The sequence below is a fragment of the Artibeus jamaicensis genome, unplaced genomic scaffold (genome assembly GCF_021234435.1).
Source record: "Artibeus jamaicensis isolate MK-2021 breed Jamaican fruit bat unplaced genomic scaffold, CSHL_Jam_final contig_1417, whole genome shotgun sequence".
In the NCBI taxonomy this organism is placed as follows: Eukaryota; Metazoa; Chordata; class Mammalia; order Chiroptera; family Phyllostomidae; genus Artibeus; species Artibeus jamaicensis.
In genome coordinates this window covers 901666-920158 of record NW_026521282.1, presented here as the reverse complement: position 1 = coordinate 920158, position 18493 = coordinate 901666, and the positions used below count along the sequence as shown (strand labels likewise).

Genomic DNA, 18493 nt, shown 5'->3' with positions numbered 1-18493 from the left:
TTTTTTAATTAAAATTTTCATTTATTGATTTGAGAGAAAGGGAGAGGGAGAGAAATTAAGATTGAAGTGTGTTCCATTTCTTTATGCATTCATTGGTTGATTCTTTTTTTTTAAGGTTTTTAAAAATTTATCTTTAGATGGGAAGAGAAGGAGAGAAATATCAATGTATGGTTGCCTCTTGCGGGTCCCCTGCTGGGAACTGGCCTGCAACCCATACATATGCCCTGACTGGGAATCAAACCATGATCCTTTGGTTCGCAGGCCTGTGCTCAATCCACTGAGCTACACCAGCTGGGTCTTTGGTTGATTCTTATACACACCCTGACTGGGGATTGAACCTGCAACCTTGAAGTATCCAGAACTGAGCTACCCAGCCAGAGCCAGAAGTCTTTTGAGGCAAGGGGAAGTGGGCTCTGTCTCTGAACAGCACCAGTAGGCACTTCGTGGAAAGCTATGAAATGTTTCCCTAACCACCCAGGGAGGGCACCACCCTGCTCTCACCTGCTCCACTCAGGTGCCCACAACCTGCCCTCCTCCATGCCCACCAAGGCCTGCAGAGGGCAGCAGCACCCTGCCCTGCTTCCTCAGGCAAAAGGGAGGGCGGGGAGGGGCTGGGCTGCGGCCCGCCAGGATGAGTCGGGTTGGGCACGGTTGCATTGTGGGGAGAGAGGCCGGGACTCCACAGAGACGTACTTCTGGCACCTCCAGCTGCTCCTCAGCCCCTGCTAGCAGCCCACCCAGGTAGGCAGGAACCAGGACTGGTGAGGGTAACGGGTACAGGGGCCTCTGGATTGGGGGGCAACACCTCAGGATGTGCTGGGACCTGGGAGAAGCCAAGGATCCACAGGACCAAGTAGTTCTGATCTGGCCAAGGCCTTAGGGGCCAGCCCCAGCCCTGTGATACTTCCTGGTGCCTGGTTGCACAGTGCCCCCCAGGGGGTGGCCCTGGAGCTGAGAGGTAGGACCCAGAACTTCTGCCCCAAATGGGAGAACTGGCTTTGCCAAGGACAGAGAACAGGGTAGGGAGGTGGCCCGCCCAGTTCCCTGCCCCCACAGCCACTCAACTGGCCTGGCCAGGTGGCAACAAGCCTTGCTGCTGCTGCTGCTGCTGCTGCTGCTGCTGCTGCGCACCATGGAGAAGGCAGGGACTCCAACCTGAGCGCACCTGTCCCAGAGCCACGATCCAGAACACTAGCTGTGCTGGCTCGGTGTGCAGACGGTACCCTGTGAGGGTGGCAAGGGAGCCAGTCGCCAGCAGACAGTCTTTTCCCAACCCCATGCATGGAGGGTGGGTCTAGGCCCTTCCTGGGATGGTGTTTCCCTGGGGGAGGGGGAGGGGCACAGCCAGTAACCAGTTGCCGCGCCTGAAGCTGAGGGTTGGGTTCCCGTGGGCCATAGCCCTCACCCCCTTCTGTGCATCCTTTGCCAGCACTGTCCACTACCACCATGATGTATCTGGCACAACTCTGCCAGTCCCCAGAGGTGGGGCTGGATGGGGACAGCCCGATTGCTTGCTCTCTGGCCAGTCTTATTCTGGGCCAAAGGGGTGGGGGTGTTGGGCAGAAAGAGAGTCTCCTGGACGGGCTGCCTTTGTCAACGTCTCCCCTGCCCCCAGTCTGGACAAAGGCAGGCATTGAGGGCCAGGACTGGCACTTCAGCCAGGCACCAAGACGACTGAGGCCGAGTCTGACATTGCAGGGACTCAGTGCTCTGACCCTCCTGTGGGGGCTCCGTGGCCTCCCCTGCGCCATTCACAAGGAGGAGCTCGCTGGCTGACACCGGAGGGGTGGGGCTGGCTGTGTGTGTGGGTCTCATTTTTCTGGCCGGAGGAAACCCTGTCCCTTTGTCCCCAGATCCCAGGGGGTGTCTCTCTGAGGGCGGAGAGTGGCAGGGAGCCCCTTGGACAGAACAGCCAGGGTGGGGGGAGAGTACCAGATAGTGGGTCCCTGGCCTCTGGACAGAAGGGACATTGTTGAGTTGGAGGCAGGGCTGCCTTGGCCCGGCCGCTATTGACAAAGCTGCCAGCTGTGGTGGAGCCCGGCCACTAGGCCCTTGCCCCCCTCCGGCCTCCTCGTCCCGTCCCCCAGGGCCGATGTGAATGGGGCTGAGCCTCAACTGTCTCCCTCCCACTCAGGGCAATGCCCCCCACAGCAGTCTTGTGCCTGTCACCACTGGCCTGGGGCAGCTGAAGTGAGGAGGTGTGCTTCCCTCTGCTGTTCCCCTTCTCACTGGTGAGTGCCTGGGTCCTGAGTCCCCGGAGATGCCCCGGGGTGGAGCAGGGCAGGTAAAATAGCACAGGGGAACCTGGGCATGGGGCTTCAATGTGCTGCACCTCCTGGCCACAGCGTCCCTCTACCCTGCCCCCCCCCCCCGTGCCGCAGACACCACCACTGATATCCCAGGTCTAGAGGAAATGGCCCTGTCTCTGAGCCAGGCCTGACCTTCCTGTCTGTGTTACCAAGATAAGGGAGCCCAGGCGTGTGCCTCTGCTTGGCAGGCTGTGGAGCACTGAGTGACCGTGGGCCTGCTGGGCCCACACGCCCAGTTATGTGGGATTCCGACTCAGCTTAAAACCTGGCTTCTGTCCCCTTCTCTGTGGCTCTGGGATTGAGGGCAGGAGGAGGGAGGAACAAGAGTCCACCAAGGTCTGGGGGTTCGGCCCTGTTGGCATCTCTTTCTTTGTCTCACTCGCTTTGTCACCTAGCAGCCAGCTGGGGTTGTTGGGTGGGGACCACTGCTCATGGCCCCCTGCTGGGAAGCAGGACTCACACTCAAGCCCCCTGGGAGACACCTCCAGACTGGGTTCCAAATGGTTCCAAACTGGTGGGAGCCGCGCCTTTGCCTTCTCTGGGTAGGACTCCCTTCGAGCTTTCCACCCTTCCTCCCCGACTGCCCTCGCCTCGGTCAAGCTCTCTTCCCGGCTGTCTTCTCACTCCCCTTTTCTCTCCCTCCTACTCCACATCCACACTCTTGGTGACGGGCCCCAGTGGACCCTGGCTGCTGTGGCCCATGGAGCAGGGGGACAGACCTCCTGCACCTGTGCTGTCTCTTGGTGCCCTCCCTTCTCCTCCCCTCAGACTGGCTCCCAGCTCTCCCGCAACCCCCGCCTGACCACCCCCCAGCTAAGTCTGGGGCCCTCACAGCCCTCTGTGGTATGACCCTGTCCTCCTTGTCCCTGGCTAGCCCTCCACCCTCCCTGACATCTCTGGGGCAGGCTGCAGCAGTGTCCAGCCGTGTCTCGGCCTGCATTCCTCTGACTGCCTCAGTTTCTCCCCTGGCTTTTTGTCCTCTCTCCAACACTTCCTCTCCCCGCGGGTGAGGGTTCCTCTTTGCTGCTGCCCTGGCTGCCCAGGGCCAGTTTACCCTCCCTGATGGGGTCCCCCTCTCTGGCTGGCCTTCGTGCCCCTTGTCCCTGTGCCTTTTCTCATCTCGGTTGCGGACACAGGACCCCCCGTGATGTGGCTTCCACCAGCCTTCCTTCTCTCATATCCTCTTCTTAAAAAATATATATTTACTTATTTTTAGGAGAGGGAGAGAAGCATCAATGTGCGGTTGCCTCTCACACACCCCCTACTGGGGACCTAGCCCCAAACCCAGGCCTCTGCCCTGACAGGGAATCGAACTGGTGACCTTTTGGTTCGTAAGCCAGTGCTCAATCCACTGAGCCGGTGCAGCCAGGGCTCATGTCCTCTTCTGTCTCCGAGCTCCTGCTCCCTTTCTCTGTTGTCTGGGTGCCTCCCACCCCGCTGCCTCCCCTCCTGTCTCCTCATCACCACGTCTTCTGCCCCGCTCTCCTCTCCTCCTCTCCATGGTCTTTCCTGTCTTTGTCACTGCCCCGGCTGTCACTGCATCCTTCTGTCCTTGAGACTTTTCAGGATCTGCCCCCCTTCAACAATCCAATTGCCTATAAAGTAGAAAAGGAAAGAAAGTCTTTCCTTGCACACACGTATGCACAGCAGCCCCATCTGTTGGGTAGTCTCTTTGTCCGTCTTTCTGTCCTCCTCGCTCTCTGACCCCTGTGTCACTCCCTCTGTCTCTCTGCTCCTCTCTGCCCTCTTTCTCTGCCCCTGCCCTCTGCCTCTCTGTCCTTTCCTCCTCCCCCCTTTTTATCTCTGTCTCTCTTCTCAGTTCTCCTCTCCCTGTGGTGCTTTCCTGCCCCCTCCTTCCTCAGTTGCCCTCACTGCCCTTACTCGTGCTGGCCTGGGGTGGGGAGGCAGCGCTTCCTCCCACTGGGCCTCAGGTGCTCGGCTCTCTCCCAGGACCTCGTGATGGCTCCCTGGTCTCCTTTCGGCTCCCGCCTACTGCTCCTGCTGTTGCTGCTGTGCCCACCGCTGCCCCTGAGTCAGGCCCATCACTTCTCTGCACTCAACACCACCTTCAACCATTTGGCACTGGCGCCCGGCCAGGGCACACTCTACGTGGGTGCAGTGAACCGCCTCTTCCAGCTCAGCCCCGAATTACAGCTCCAGGCTATGGCTGTCACCGGCCCTGTCTTCGACAGTCCCGACTGTGTGCCTTTCCGTGACCCAGCTGAGTGCCCACAGGCCCAGCTTACCGACAATGCCAACCAGCTGCTGCTCGTGAACAGCCGGACCCAGGAGCTGGTGGCCTGCGGGCAAGTGCGGCAGGGTGTGTGCGAGAAGCGGCACCTTGAGGACGTGTCCAAGCTGCTGTACCAGGCCGAGGACCCTGGCGATGGGCAGTTTGTGGCTGCCAACGCTCCGGGAGTGGCCACAGTGGGCCTGGTGGTGCCTGCACAAGGCCGGGAGCTCCTGCTGGTGGCCAGAGGCCTGGCGGGCAAGCTGTCGGGAGGGGTACCACCCCTGACTGTCCGCCAACTGGCTGGGCCACAGCCCTTCTCCAGCGAGGGCCTGGGCCGCCTCGTGGTGGGAGACTTCTCTGACTACAACAACAGCTACGTGGCAGCCTTCGCCAACTCCCGCTTTGCCTACTTCGTCTTCCGTCGCCGTGGAGCCCGGGCACAGGCCGAGTACCGCTCCTACATTGCCCGGGTCTGCCTGGGGGATGCCAATCTTTACTCCTATGTGGAGGTGCCCCTCAACTGCCATGGCCAGGGCCTCATCCAGGCTGCCTTCCTCGCCCCGGGTACCTTGCTCGGGGCATTTGCTGCAGGCCCGAGGGGGGCACAGGCGGCCCTATGCACCTTTCCCCTGGCAGAGCTGGACGGGACCATGGAGCAGGCCCGGCGCCTTTGCTACACAGCAGGCGGCCGGGGCCCCAGCGGCACAGAGGAAGCCACCGTGGAGTATGGTGTCACTTCACGCTGCGTCACCCTGCCCCCTGTGAGTGGCTGGACCCAGGCCCCACACTTGCCCTCTCACCTCAGGCTATGCCCATTGTCTTTTGGCCGCAGCTCCGGCTGCCTTCACTTGCTGCCTCATCTAGCCTTGCCCGACTGTCTTCCCCTGTCCCTTGTGGTCCTGCAGCATCTCACAGCCCAGGGCAGGGGCGGCCATATGTAGTCTTGGATCGTAGGCAGCTGGACACTCTCATGTGACAATTAACCATTAACCTTGGTTAGAGGATGTCAAGAAGGGGCCAGCTTGGTCTCCAAGTCTCCTAGCTGCTCTTTCTTGCTCTCTGCAGCGTGAGCTTATCTTGCCATGGGGCTCCCTGGCCCCGCTCTCCATCCTGCCTCACTCTTTTCTCACCGGTTGCCTGGCCGTCCTCCTCTGACTAGCTCTGGGCCTGGGGAAGGTACCACCTACCTCTTCTGAGAACTGATTCTCCCCTCCCCGCCGGTCTAGGACTCCCCTGAGTCGTACCCCTGTGGCGATGAACACACCCCCAGCCCCATTGCTGGTCGCCAGCCCCTGGAGGCCCGGCCTCTGCTGCAGTTCAGGCAGCCCATCAGCGCCATCGCAGCCCTACAAGCAGATGGGCACATGGTAGCCTTCCTGGGGGACACCCAGGGCCAGCTTCATAAGGTGAGGTCCTGACAGAACAAGGGGGCTGCCGTAGCACCAGCCTCCCCGGCCCCGTGGTCTCCACACTGCCAGGTTAGGCCCTGCAGTAGTGCAGGGAAGCCCCAGGTACCTTGACTCTTGGCTTGTGTCCTGGCTGGGCACCACCTGCTTGTCGCCTGGCTCCCAGAGGCATGGCTTAGGATGACAACCCAGGAGCCTCCCAGACAGCACCAACTTCTCCAGCCAATAAATGGGAGCTGACAGCCACCGTGAAAGAGGGTGGTATGGTGGCGGGGTGGGCAGTTCCTGGTCCTCAGAGCCAGTCTGGCCCAGAAGTCTCTCATAAGGCAAACTCTTGCCTTCTTGTCACCTGCTTGTTTCCCCACGGCTGCCTTCCCACTCCTGGTGCCCAATCCCAGGGTGGCTCCGCCACCCCAGCTGGGTGATGCTGAATGGAGGAGGCAGCATGGGCAGACTCGGTACCTGCGGGCCTTCCCCACCCTCCGTGGCCTGGGATCCCCAGCCAGGAAGAGAGCACGTGCCCCAAACAGTCGGCCTGAGGCCACCTTGAGAGTGGGCCTTGGCTTGGCGGGCTGGCCCAGCGTGTCCTTTTCACCCCCCAGGTCTTTCTCAATGGCTCCCAAAGCCAGGTGTACCACTCCCAGCAAGTGGGACCTCCAGGCTCAGCCATCAGCCCGGACCTGCTGGTAGACAGCAGCAGCAGCCACCTCTATGTTCTGACTGCCCAGCAGGTGAGGGCTGTCCCAGGGGGATGGGTACATGAGGCCTGAGTCCCCGCACCCACTGCTTCTGTCCCCGCTGCCCATCCAGGTGGACCAGGTACCCGTGGCAGCCTGCCCCCAGTTCCCTGACTGCGCCAGCTGCCTCCAGGCCCAGGACCCGCTGTGTGGCTGGTGCATCCTCCAGGGCAGGTGAGTGTGGGGCCTGCGCCTCGGTCTGGGCTGACCTGCCTAGTGCAGGAGGCCACACCTGGAAGCAGCTCTAGGCACGCCAGGAGGCCAGTTCGGCTCCCTGCGGTAAATACTTGGTGCCGCTGCTGAGTTCCCCCATGCTGCCCCATTCCACGCAACCAGGAATCTGGTCAGCAGCCCCTTCTCACGTCTGCCAAACCTGTTCACTTCTCAGTCTTCCAGTCCTACCCTGGGCCAGGCCTCTGTCACCTCTCCCAGGTATCCCCTCCAGCTCACGCTCCACACGGCAGTTGCAGGAATCTCTATGGCACCTAAGTCAGTTGTGCATGCCTTCCCTCTGCAGCACTGCCCCCTCTTACTCACTGTCAAGGCCAAAGCCTATGCATTGGCCACAAAGCCCTTTGTGCTTGACCCCTTCCTCTGGCAGCACAGTCCTTTTCATTTCCCCTGCTCACTGCCCTCCAGCTGGGCCATCCTTCCAACCCCCTTGCTGCCGGTCATCCAAGGAGCCTGAGACCCACACAGTGACCCAGTGGGCCCCTAACCGCAGGTGTACCCGCAAAGGCCAATGCGGGAAGGCAGCCCAGCCCAACCAGTGGCTTTGGAGCTATGAGGAGGACAGCCACTGCCTGCATGTCCAGAGCTTGCTGCCAACTCACCACCCCCGCCAGGAGCAGGGCCAGGTGAGGCTAATGCCACCACCTGCCTGTGGGAGTGCCCCCAGGCTGCCCCCATCCTCCTCTCCTGCTGCCTGCGCTCCTAGTCACTTTACTCTGGTCCCATCTCCCTTGGCCACTTGGCCCCCCCCCCCGAGAAGCCCTTGTTTGCTCTGCTTTCCTTGCACGTGCCTCAGGTCACCTTGTCTGTCCCCCGGCTGCCCACCCTGGCCATGGATGAATATTTCCATTGCGCCTTTGGAGACTACGATAGCTTGGCTCATGTGGAAGGGCCCCACGTGGCCTGTGTCACCCCTCCCGAAGACCAGCTGCCACTTAACCCTCCAGGCACAGGTGAGGGGTCCCTGGGGAGGGTGCCTGGGGTAGCAGCTGGAGGGGCAGGAGCCACACGACACACTCTACCACCACCATCCCCTCTTAGACCACATCACATTGTCCCTGGCCCTGATGTTTGAGGACGTGGCTGTAGCTGCCACCAACTTCTCCTTCTACGACTGCAGTGCTGTGCAGGCCTTGGAGGTGGCTGCCCCGTGAGTGCTGGCCCTGGCTGCTGGGTAAGCATGGCAACCTCGGATAGTGCCCAGCCTGAGCAGCCCCCTGTCCCTCCAGGTGCCGTGCTTGTGTGGGCAGCCTCTGGCGATGCCACTGGTGCCCCCAGAGCAGCCGCTGTGTGTACGGAGAGCATTGCCCAGAGGGCGAGAGGACCATCTATAGCACCCAGGAGGTAGGTGGGCCCTGCCTGCTGGGCTCCTTTCAGTGCTCAACACCCCCATGACTGGAGGTCTGAGTCTGGGGCCTCTGCTCACCCAGCAGCCAGCCTTCACGGCCGCTGCACATCCACCCTACCCTATGCCTTGTCTAAAAGGCTAACAGATATTCTTTCCCCAGGTGGACGTCCAGGTTCACGGCCCAGGGTTTTGTCCTCAGGTTGAGGGCCTGGAAGGTCCCCACCTGGTGCCTGTGGGTTGGGAGAGCCATTTGGCCCTGCGAGTTCAGAACCTCCAGCATTTCCAAGTGAGCAATCTGGTGGATGGGGGATGGGGACGGGGTGGGGGGAGGCTGATAATGCCCAGGGTCCTGACAATGTCCACGCCCAGGGCCTGCCGGCCTCCTACCACTGCTGGCTGGAGCTGCCCGGAGAACTGCAGAGGCTGCCAGCCTCCCTGGAGGAGATGGCCGGGGGTGCGGGCCTCATCTACTGCCAGGCTCAGCAGGTGAGCAGTAACCCCGCAACCCCACCTGCCACTGGGCGCCTTCTGCAGCCCCCGCATACCCCAAACCCCCTTGCCTCCAAGCTCATTCCAGGCCTTCAGATGCTCACCCTCCACATTCTGTAGTCATGAGGCCTGTTCTTTGCAGCAGGAACACGATGCTCACAACCTCTGCCCCGTGCCTGCAATCTGGTGGGAGATGTGGGCACTGAACAATGGCACCCATTCTGGAAGGAGCATCCCGGAGGAGGCAGGGGTTAGGGGTGTCTCGAGTTGAGCCAGACCTAACCCACCCTCTCTCCACAGTTCCACCCCTCCATGGCCCAGCGGGAGCTCCCAGTGCCCATCTACGTCACCCGGGGTGAGGGTCAGCGGCTGGACAATGCCCGTACTCTTCATGGTGAGCCTGGGGGCGGCAGGGCAGGCAATTCAGGGTGTGAGGCAAAGGGGAGGTGCCTCAGTGTGCTGCCTGACCTTCTCTAGTGACGCTGTACGACTGTGCCGTGGGCCACCCTGACTGTAGCCACTGCCAGGCAGCCAACAGGAGCCTGGGCTGCCTGTGGTGCAGCCACGGCCAGCCTGCCTGCCTCTATGGGCCACTGTGCCCACCTAGGGCTGTGGAGCTGTTGTGTCCGACGCCCAGCATTGACACCGTGAGCCCCCCAGCCCCCGCCCTGGCCTCCGTCCCACACTCCTCCCCTGTGGCCCAGTCTCCCATCCCCTCCCTCACCCCTAGCCCCATCTCCATTGTCCCTCATTGTCCTAGCCTCTCCCGGGTCAGAGGAGCCCTGTCTCAGTCTGCCCAGCTAGCCAGGCACTCCTCACTGCAGAGCAGGTGTGGCTTTGGGGATCCCATGGCCACCCTTCCCTGCTGCAGATTGAGCCCCTGACTGGCCCCCCCGAGGGTGGCTTGGCTCTCACCATTCTGGGCTCCAACCTGGGCCGGGACTTTGCCGACGTGCAGGATGCCGTGAGCGTGGCTGGCCAGCCGTGCAGCCCTGACCCCTCTCTCTACCGCACCTCTGCCCGGTGAGGCCCTCAGGGACTGGCCACCCAGAAAGAAGAGAGGCTTACAGCCAAGAAATGTGGGCCTGGGTCAGATGTGCCAAGGGAGGAGGAGAGGGGAGCTGCCAGGGAGAGGGGTGGAAGGGGCAGGCTTCAGGCAGTGGCTGGCGGGTGGCCCGGAGCTCCAGCCAGGGAAGGGCCCAGCCCATAGGGGCCCTGAGCAACTATCAAGCCTCTGCTCCCCAGGATTGTGTGTGTGACATCTCCTGCCCCCAGTGGCACCACAGGGCCAATCCAAGTGGCCATTAACAGTCGGCCACCAGGCATCTCAATCCAGCACTTCACCTACCAGGTCAGTGCCCACCCTGGGATGGACCCCATGCACAGGGTTAGTAAGAGGGAGGGGCAGAAAGGCACGGACAATTAGACGAGGATTTCAAACTTGACCTAAGAGGAGCCAGAAGTGTTGCTGCATGTCCAGTACGGAAGCTACATGGTCTGAGTGAAGGACAGGCTGGGAGCAGTGGCAGTGCAGAGAGGACACTGCTGGCAGCAGCCATCCAGGAGGGAAGCAGGCATAAGAAGTAACAAGGGCAGAGGGTGCGTGGGCCAGTCTGGGACTCAGAGCTGTTGGGACTTGCTTCAGGCCTGGCTGCCTGTGGGTACAGGGATGGGGGAGAGCAGGGAGGCCTTCGGGTGCTGGGCTGAGCCTTAGGTGCCTCCTGGGGACATTTGGGGAACCAAGGAGCCCAGGGCAAGAGCAGTGAGGATCAGGGGTGGGTTAGCATTAGGTTAGCATCTGCTTGGCGCATACAGCACCCCAAGGAGCAATTGGATCTCATAGTTTAGCATTTAGGGGGTGCGGCTGGGAAGTGCAGGCAGTGGCAGAAGAGGCCTTGGGGGAGCAGACACGGTAAGGAGAGAAGAGCCCCCACCCCAGTGGGCAGGGCAAGAGGAGAACATTGGGGTTATAGAAGCTGAGCATAGGGCTTCCAGAAGGTGGGTGTGGTCGGGCCAGCACCTCACAGGCCTTGGGGGCTGGAGCTGAGGTAAGGAAGTACCAGGCCGGGCTGCCATACCTGCCCCAACCTGCCCTATCCCCCAGGACCCTATCCTGCTGAGCCTGAGCCCCCAGTGGGGTCCCCAGGCAGGGGGCACCCAGCTCACCATCCATGGGCGGCACCTCCAGACAGGAGGCAATATCAGTGCCTTTGTGGGCAGCCAGTCCTGTCCTATGTGAGTATGTCTCTCTTCCTCCCTCATTCCGGCCCGGCTGCCGTCAGCTGGAGATGCTCCTTCCCGGCCTCAGTGTCCTCTTATGTACAGCAGGAGGGTTGGACTCAGGGCTCCCCAAGGTCCCCATGAAAGTCCAAGAGAAATGGTCACTGTGACCACCCCTGGTGGGCTCTGCCCTAGAGGGAGGCAAAGCAGGGCTCTTGTCGGGTGGCCAGGCTGAAGCTGTAGCCCAAGATGCCAGACCCCTCCCCGCTGCAGCCAGGAGCCAGTGTGTCCCGAGGCCATTGTGTGCCACACCATGCCCCAGGCCAGCCCAGGAGAAGCTGTGGTTCGTGTGGTCTTTGGCCATGCCCAGCGCACACTGCTGGCCAGCCCTTTCCGCTACACCGCCGACCCCCAGCTCCTGGCAGCAGAGCCCAGCGTCAGCTTCCGAGGGTGAGACCCTGTTCCTCCGGGGCAACCTGTGTGCCCTGCCCGGGATGCCCAGAGGTGGGGAGTCAGGGCTGACTGAGCTGGGCTGCCCATCACTCCCACCTCTGCTGACTACTGTCCTGGCACAGGGGCGGGCGGCTTATCCGAGTCAGGGGCAAGGATCTGGATGTGGTGCGGTGGCCCCTACTGTCCGTGTGGCTGGAGACCACGGCTGAAGTGCAGGCTGCGGGGTCCCGTTCCCAGAACCTAAGGAGGAGCTGTGGGGCCAGTGCTGTAGCTCCCCAGGCTTGTGTCCAGCTTGAGGGAGGCTTGCTGCAGGTGAGCCTCCACCAGCAGTCATCAGGGCTGCCACGGGGCCATGCCCAGGGCAGGGGGCGGGGAAGGCCTCCATGTCCCTGGGAATGAGCAGGAAAGCATCAGCTCACCCCACTTCATCTTGGCCCCAACTTCCTTGCAGTGCTCCACCGTCTGCTCCATCAACTCCTCCAGCCTCCTCCTGTGCCAGAGCCCCGCCGTGCCAGATGGGGCACACCCCCAGCGGGTCTTCTTCACCCTTGACAATGTGCATGTGGACTTTGCCAATGCCAGTGGGGGACAGGACTTCCTGTATCAACCCAATCCCCGGCTGGTCCCCCTCAGCCACAAGGGGCCTGCCCGCCTCAAGCCGGGCAATGTCCTGGACGTGGAGGTGAGGGCTTCTGCCACCACTGCTGTGCAGGGGCTGTGGGCTCAGGCTGGATAGCCCGGCTCAGGCCCCTGGTCTGTCTCCTAGGGTGAGGGCCTCAACCTGGGGATCAGCAAGGAAGAGGTGCGCGTGCACATTGGCGACAGCGAGTGCCTGGTGAAGACACTCACGCTCACCCACCTGTACTGCGAGCCGCCCCCGCGGGTCCCACAGCCTGCCAATGGCTCCAGCACACTGCCGCAGTTTGTGGTAAGGCCGGGCCCCGGGTGCAGAGGTAGATGGCCAAATGGAGCACTGACGGCCCGCGCTCAGGAGCCTTGCCCCCCACCAGGTGCAGATGGGCAACCTGCGCCTGACTCTCGGCCCCGTCCAGTATGAGGCTGAACCCGTGCCCTCTGCATTCCCCGTGAAGGCCCAGCTAGGCCTGGGCATGGGTGCTGCCGTGCTGATCGCCGCTGTACTCCTCCTCACTCTCATGTACAGGTGAGGGGCCCTCCCGATCATGCATGCACCTGCACAAACTTCCCTCTTCACTTGGAAAGGGCGCTGCATGGCAGGCCTCCAAGCAGGCAGCCATCCTGACTTCATGGCCTTGGCCCAGGCAGGCCTGGGTCTGAAGTTAACACCTAGTTCCTGGGCTGCAGGCACAAGAGCAAGCAGGCCCTACGTGACTATCAGAAGGTTCTGGTGCAGCTGGAGAACTTGGAGATTGGCGTGGGCGACCAGTGCCGCAAGGAATTTACAGGTGGGGAAGAGGCTGTGGGGAGGTGGGCAGAGGGCCCACTGGGGCCTGAGCCCATACCTTGCCGGCTCCTGGTCTGCAGACCTGATGACCGAGATGACTGACCTCAGCAGCGACCTGGAAGCCAGCGGGATCCCTTTCCTGGACTACCACACGTACACGGAGCGCGTCTTCTTTCCAGGGCACGGTGGCTGCCCGCTGCAGCCCGTGTTCGAAGGGCCTGGGGAAGAAGGCCACCGTGCCCCTGTCCGCCAGGGCCTCACGCAGCTCTCCAATCTGCTCAATAGCAAGCTTTTTCTCCTCACAGTGAGGGCCACGCAGGCGGGCAGGGGGTCTCAGGGAAGGGAGGGCAAAGAGGTGGGGGCTGGGCACAGGCTGGGCTGGGTGGTAGGTATAGCCACAAGGGTTGGAGGACCCATGGGGCATGGTGCTTCCTAGAGTGAGCACCAGCTCCCCCCTCTACCACCTAGCTCATCCACACACTGGAGGAGCAGCCCAGTTTCTCCCAGCGGGACCGCTGCCACGTGGCTTCACTGCTGTCCCTGGCACTGCACAGCAAGCTTGAGTACCTGACTGACATCATGAGGACGCTGCTTGGTGACTTGGCTGCCCATTATGTGCACAAGAACCCCAAGCTCATGCTTCGAAGGTTGGCTTTGGCCTGACCTTGGTCCTGGCAGCAGGGGTGGTGGCTCCCTCCTGAGCTGCCCACTACCTCGCTCTGTCCTGGGGTGGACGGGGCCAAGAACCCCCAGGAGGTAGGTTAGGACGGAAGCCACAGCTATGGAAGTAGACAGGCATCCTCACCGGAGACCTAACACAAAGGGCCGACAAGGTGGAAAAGCTCTGCCTCGCCTCCGTTGCCCGTCTCAGCCCAGGGACAGGGTGGCCTTGTGGCACCCGTCTCTAATCTCAGGCCTGCTCCCTACAGAACTGAGACCATGGTGGAGAAGCTGCTCACTAACTGGCTGTCCATCTGTCTCTACACCTTCCTGAGGGTGAGAGGAGCCCTGGATGGCACCTTCTGCCCTTGCTCCAATGAGGGACTGCTGCCTGTGGCCTCATTAACCCGTACCCAAATTCTCCCAGGGGCCTCTGGGTGTGAGGGCACATCAATGGGGGGAGGGGTGGGGGAAAAGGAAAGGGCTTTGAACTTTTTTCCCCCAGGCTGGATGTGAGGCAGAGCCCAGCTGTCATTGCCCGCCCTCACTGTGCAGCTGGCTGACCCTCCCCACACCCACCAAGTCCTCTGAGCCTTGCACGGCCCGCCAATGCCCCGGCCAATGGTGACCCATCCTAATGGTTGCAGGAGGTGGCTGGTGAACCCCTGTATATGCTCCTCCGCGCCATCCAGTACCAGGTGGATAAAGGTCCTGTGGATGCCGTAACAGGCAAGGCAAAAAGGACTCTGAATGACAGTCGCCTGCTTCGGGAGGATGTGGAGTTCCGGCCCCTAACATTGATGGTGCTGGTGGGCCCTGGGGCTGGTGGGGCTGCAGGGAGCGGCGCGGTGCAGCGCGTGCCCGCCCGGGTGCTCGACACGGACACCATCACCCAGGTCAAGGAGAAGGTGCTGGACCAAGTCTACAAGGGTACCCCCTTCTCCCAGAGGCCTGCTGTGCACGCCCTAGACCTTGGTGAGAGAGCCTGCCTGCCCTCCCTTCTTGGGTTTGTTCCACCTCTACAGGCTCAACTCTGCCTTGCTCTGAATGGCAGACTCGGGGAGGGGAATGGGCTGCAGGCTGATTGGCTTCCCTGGGTCCCTCCAGAATGGCGCTCGGGCCTGGCTGGTCACCTAACCCTGTCAGATGAGGACCTGACCTCGGTGATTCAGAATCATTGGAAGAGACTCAACACCCTGCAGCACTATAAGGTTTGGGGTGGGCGCAGGCTGGGGAGCAGGCCTCCCACCTCTGGATCAGCCAGAGAAGGACCCCAGCCTCTGCTCCCCTCCCCTCCAGGTCCCAGATGGGGCCACAGTGGGACTTATCCCCCAGATGCACAACGGAGGTGCCGTCTGCCAGAGCCTGGCCCAGAGCTGCCACTCCGGGGAGAGTGAGTCCCAAAACCCAGTCATGCCTATCCGCCCCCAGGAACTTGAGGTGGGCAGGCAGGGGTCCTGGTCATGCCATCGCCTGGGTCTCCTCATACCTTGCCAGCAGGCCCAGGGTAGATGAGGGCAGTGGTGTGACCTGGTCAGGGAGCTCCAGTGGCACGGGGTGTTGGGCCGAGCAAGCCCCTGGGCTGCCACCCTCCTTTCCACATCACTACCCTCTGATTTCCGGGCCCCTCCTACCCTGCACCATGCTGCCAAATGGGGCGGGCAGGCAGCAGGAGCACAGGACTGAGGCTGGCATGCGTGTCCTCAGACATCCCCATGCTGGAGGATGGCGAGGAGGGCGGGATCCGCCTCTGGCACCTGGTGAAAGGCACCGAGGAGCTAGAAGGGGCCAAGGTACGGCGCAGCAGCCTGCGGGAACGGGAGCGGGAGCGGGCACGGGCCAAGGCCATCCCGGAAATCTACCTCACCCGCCTACTCTCCATGAAGGTCAGTGCAGCTAGGGATCTGGGCCCCAGGGGAGCCATGTGACAGACAGGAAGGCTCACCAAGGGGCCCCTTACTGAGCCGGGGAGAAGACACAGTCCTGAGAGACTGAGGGGCAGCCCCATACCCACTGATAGAGCCCACTCCCCTTCCTTCCAGGGTACGCTGCAGAAGTTTGTGGATGACACCTTCCAGGCCATCCTCAGTGTGAACCGGCCTGTGCCCATCGCTGTCAAGTACCTGTTTGACTTCCTGGATGAGCTGGCAGAGAAGCATGGCATCGAGGACCCAGAGACCTTGCACATCTGGAAGACTAACAGGTATCTTGCCTGCTGCCCCCATCCCCGTGCAGATGGGACATGAAGGCCCAGAGGAACAAGGGCACTGCCATGGTGAGGGCAGCAGGACCTGAACAGGAACCCAGGCTTGGAAGCGTCAGCTGGATTTCTGGCCACCCCCCCAGCACAAACTCCCAGAACAGCTCCCCGTGGAACTCATGGCTGGGGCCTAGGCTGATGGTGTGTGCTAGACTAGCCGTGCCTCACACCCATGGCGGCCTGTGTCTCCAGCCTGCTGTTGCGGTTCTGGGTGAACACGCTGAAGAACCCACAGCTCATCTTTGACGTACGGGTGTCAGATAACGTGGATGCCATCCTTGCCGTCATTGCCCAGACCTTCATTGACTCCTGCACTGTCTCAGAGCACAAAGTGGGCCGGGTGAGAGCAGAGCCGGCTGTGATGGCAGCCAGGAGGTTAAGGAGAAAAGGCTTGTGGGGGAACCCATGGGGGTTGGGTGCAGAGCTGAAGGCGGGGCTGGGGGAAATGATACATACTGAGGGCCAGGAGGAGGGGGCATTGGTGGCACAGTCAGGGCGACAGGGCCAGAGCTCCTGCAACTCCCCAGTAATACCCACCCCTACCCGGAGCAGGATTCCCCGGTGAACAAACTGCTCTATGCCCGAGAGATCCCTCGCTACAAGCAGATGGTGGAGAGGTAAGTGTCAGGGTGTCATGGATGGGGGTGGACGCTGGCTGCCCATAACTGTGTTCCCTCCTGCAGATACTACTCTGACATTCGCCAGAGCTCTCCAGCAAACTACCAGGAAATGAATTCAGCTCTGGCCGAGCTCTCAGGGGTGAGGCATGGCCCAGGGGTACACCCTTCCACATTTGGGAGATAGGGTAGAAGGGGAGGCTTGGGGCTTGAGGCCCAGGCTGGGGCCTCAGCCCCTCGATGTGCTGCCCCCAGAATTACACCTCTGCTCCCCACTGTCTGGAAGCTCTGCAAGAACTCTACAAACACATCCACAGGTATTATGACCAGGTGAGACCCGGGTTCCCCAGGGGTAGGAGCACCTCCCTGGGGGCAGAGGGGGTGGCCAGGCCCACCACTGCAAGCAGAGGGGAGGAAGGACCCAGGTTGGACAGGGTCTTGGCTTCTGTCTAGATTCCCCAGGGAGGCCAGGAGCAGTCCCCGATGAATCCCCCAGCCACTGCTGAGACAGAAGCAGGGCTGGGTGGCACTGGGCCAGTAGGCAGAGAGGGCTGGGGGCTCATGCATCCTCTGCCCTGGCAGATCATCAATGCCTTGGAGGAGGACCCTGTCGGCCAGAAGATGCAGCTGGCCTGCCGCCTGCAGCAGGTTGCCGCTCTGGTGGAGAACAAAGTGACCGACCTATGAATTCAGTCCTCAGTGGGAGCCTGAGGAGGCCCACCAGCTTGGAGAGCAATGAGCAGGACCCACCACCACAGTGCCTTATGACCCCTGGACCCAGCCAGCAACAGAAGAGAGGGGCTGGCAGAGCAGGGGGGGGAACTCCCTGCAACCCCTCCCCCTCCTGCCCTTCCTCCCCGCCCCGGGCTTTTTTCTAATTTATAGCAATCCCTCCCCCTCCCCCTCATTATATTTATTTGCTTGCTGAAGAATTGCACCTGGAAATAAAATCTGTCTTTTTAGAAAAAGACCAGTTCCCCAGCCCCTTCCTTCCCCCGGAGTCTACACAGCCTTTTCCTCAGCCCATGGCTGTAACTTCTGCTCCTGAGGAAAAAAGAGGGTCATTAGGCACCCCCAGACCTTGCTCTCCTCCCTCCCCTCGCCTCCGCTGGTCCCTGCAGGAAAGGCGCCTCTGCCCTCCTGCTCGCATCTATGCCCACCCCACCCTACCAGCTCTTCTCTAGCGTAAGGACACAGGACCTGACATGTCTCCCATCTCAGGCTAACCACGGTCACTGCTGAGGCCCCGTTTCATCCTGACTCCCTGACAGTTCCCAGCTGAACTCCAGGCTCCACACTTGCCCCCTACACTGCCTCCTGGGGGCAGCCAGAGCGATTCTCCTAAAGAGCAAAAGTGCCCATCAGCCTCTGCCAGAACCACATACCTGCCCACCCAAGGCCTCCCCTACTCTCCCCCACCCCAAGCCAATCTGCGTCCAGACAAGCCATGGAGGTCACCAGCCCCGGAGGTCTCTAGCCCATCCCACTGATGGCCTTCTGCGGACACAGCCCTTTCCCACTATGGAGGCTTTTCCACCCACCCCCTTTCTGAAGACCTGATTCTTCCTGATCCCTCGGATACAGCTCCAAAGTCACAAGTTCTGCCTCACCTGGATATCCCTTTGTCACCAGCCACTAGAGGCTGGTGGGACTCATTTGCTCCCCACTAGAGGAGCACCCCTGAGGGCAGGGCCAGTGTGACAGCTCCTCGTGCCTCCCACTTGGGCACACGGCACGTGTCGGCAGAGACGACGATCAGGACGGGGAAAGGCAGGCCTGGAACAGAGCCGGGAAAGAGACTGCACAGGGTCTCGGTGCCAGAGTCCTCACTGGACAAGTTCCCAGGCTTCCATTTGGCTGGCACCTCTGGTGGGAAGAAGGGGCTGCCTTCGGATCATGCCCCCGACTCTAGCAACACCAGGGTCCCCGTGATCCACGTTCAGAAAAAGAAGGACACAGGTCTCCCACAGTTCTTAGGGGTCAATGAGGCACAGGAAAAGTGGAAACCCAGCTGAGAGTGGGCAGGGAGTGGGGTGTCCATGAGAATATGAAAGGCCCCCTCTGGGAAGGTTCCCACAAGGGCCAAGTGATAAGCCACAGAATGCTC

At 61.5% G+C, this 18493-nt stretch overlaps 1 protein-coding gene across 4 annotated transcripts; it reads left to right on the top strand.

Moving 5' to 3' along the window:
• The first annotated feature begins 648 nt into the window (after nt 1-648).
• On the top strand, nt 649-17322 carry PLXNB3 (plexin B3). Of its 4 annotated transcripts, none has more exons than XM_037150968.2 (36): nt 649-741; nt 2135-2231; nt 4260-5303; nt 5769-5948; nt 6551-6679; nt 6759-6859; nt 7410-7542; nt 7713-7869; nt 7958-8066; nt 8146-8260; nt 8425-8550; nt 8634-8750; nt 9054-9147; nt 9231-9400; nt 9625-9776; nt 9999-10104; nt 10858-10988; nt 11247-11423; nt 11549-11738; nt 11878-12108; nt 12193-12354; nt 12437-12588; nt 12750-12850; nt 12930-13153; nt 13318-13496; nt 13779-13845; nt 14157-14484; nt 14617-14720; nt 14809-14902; nt 15217-15395; nt 15552-15712; nt 15962-16109; nt 16322-16386; nt 16453-16528; nt 16642-16716; nt 16969-17322. In XM_037150968.2, exons 3-36 carry the CDS (start codon nt 4269-4271, stop codon nt 17071-17073), a joined length of 5673 nt encoding a protein of 1890 aa, XP_037006863.2. In that variant the 5' UTR covers nt 649-741; nt 2135-2231; nt 4260-4268; the 3' UTR covers nt 17074-17322. The 4 variants fall into 4 exon arrangements, with proteins under 4 accessions (XP_037006863.2, XP_053523983.1, XP_053523986.1 ...); XM_053668008.1 differs by having other exon boundaries at nt 4241-5303; XM_053668007.1 differs by lacking the exon at nt 649-741 and adding an exon at nt 1119-1208.
• The last annotated feature ends 1171 nt before the right edge of the window (nt 17323-18493 follow it).

Bases quoted from the DNA above. Each gene is read 5' to 3' on its own strand.
- PLXNB3 (XM_037150968.2), top strand. From the start codon at position 4,269: ATGGCTCCCTGGTCTCCTTTCGGCTCCCGCCTACTGCTCCTGCTGTTG. The intron at 8,261-8,424 runs GTAGGTGGGCCC...TTCTTTCCCCAG, and splicing joins CCATCTATAGCACCCAGGAG to GTGGACGTCCAGGTTCACGG. The intron at 15,713-15,961 runs GTATCTTGCCTG...CTGTGTCTCCAG, and splicing joins CACATCTGGAAGACTAACAG to CCTGCTGTTGCGGTTCTGGG.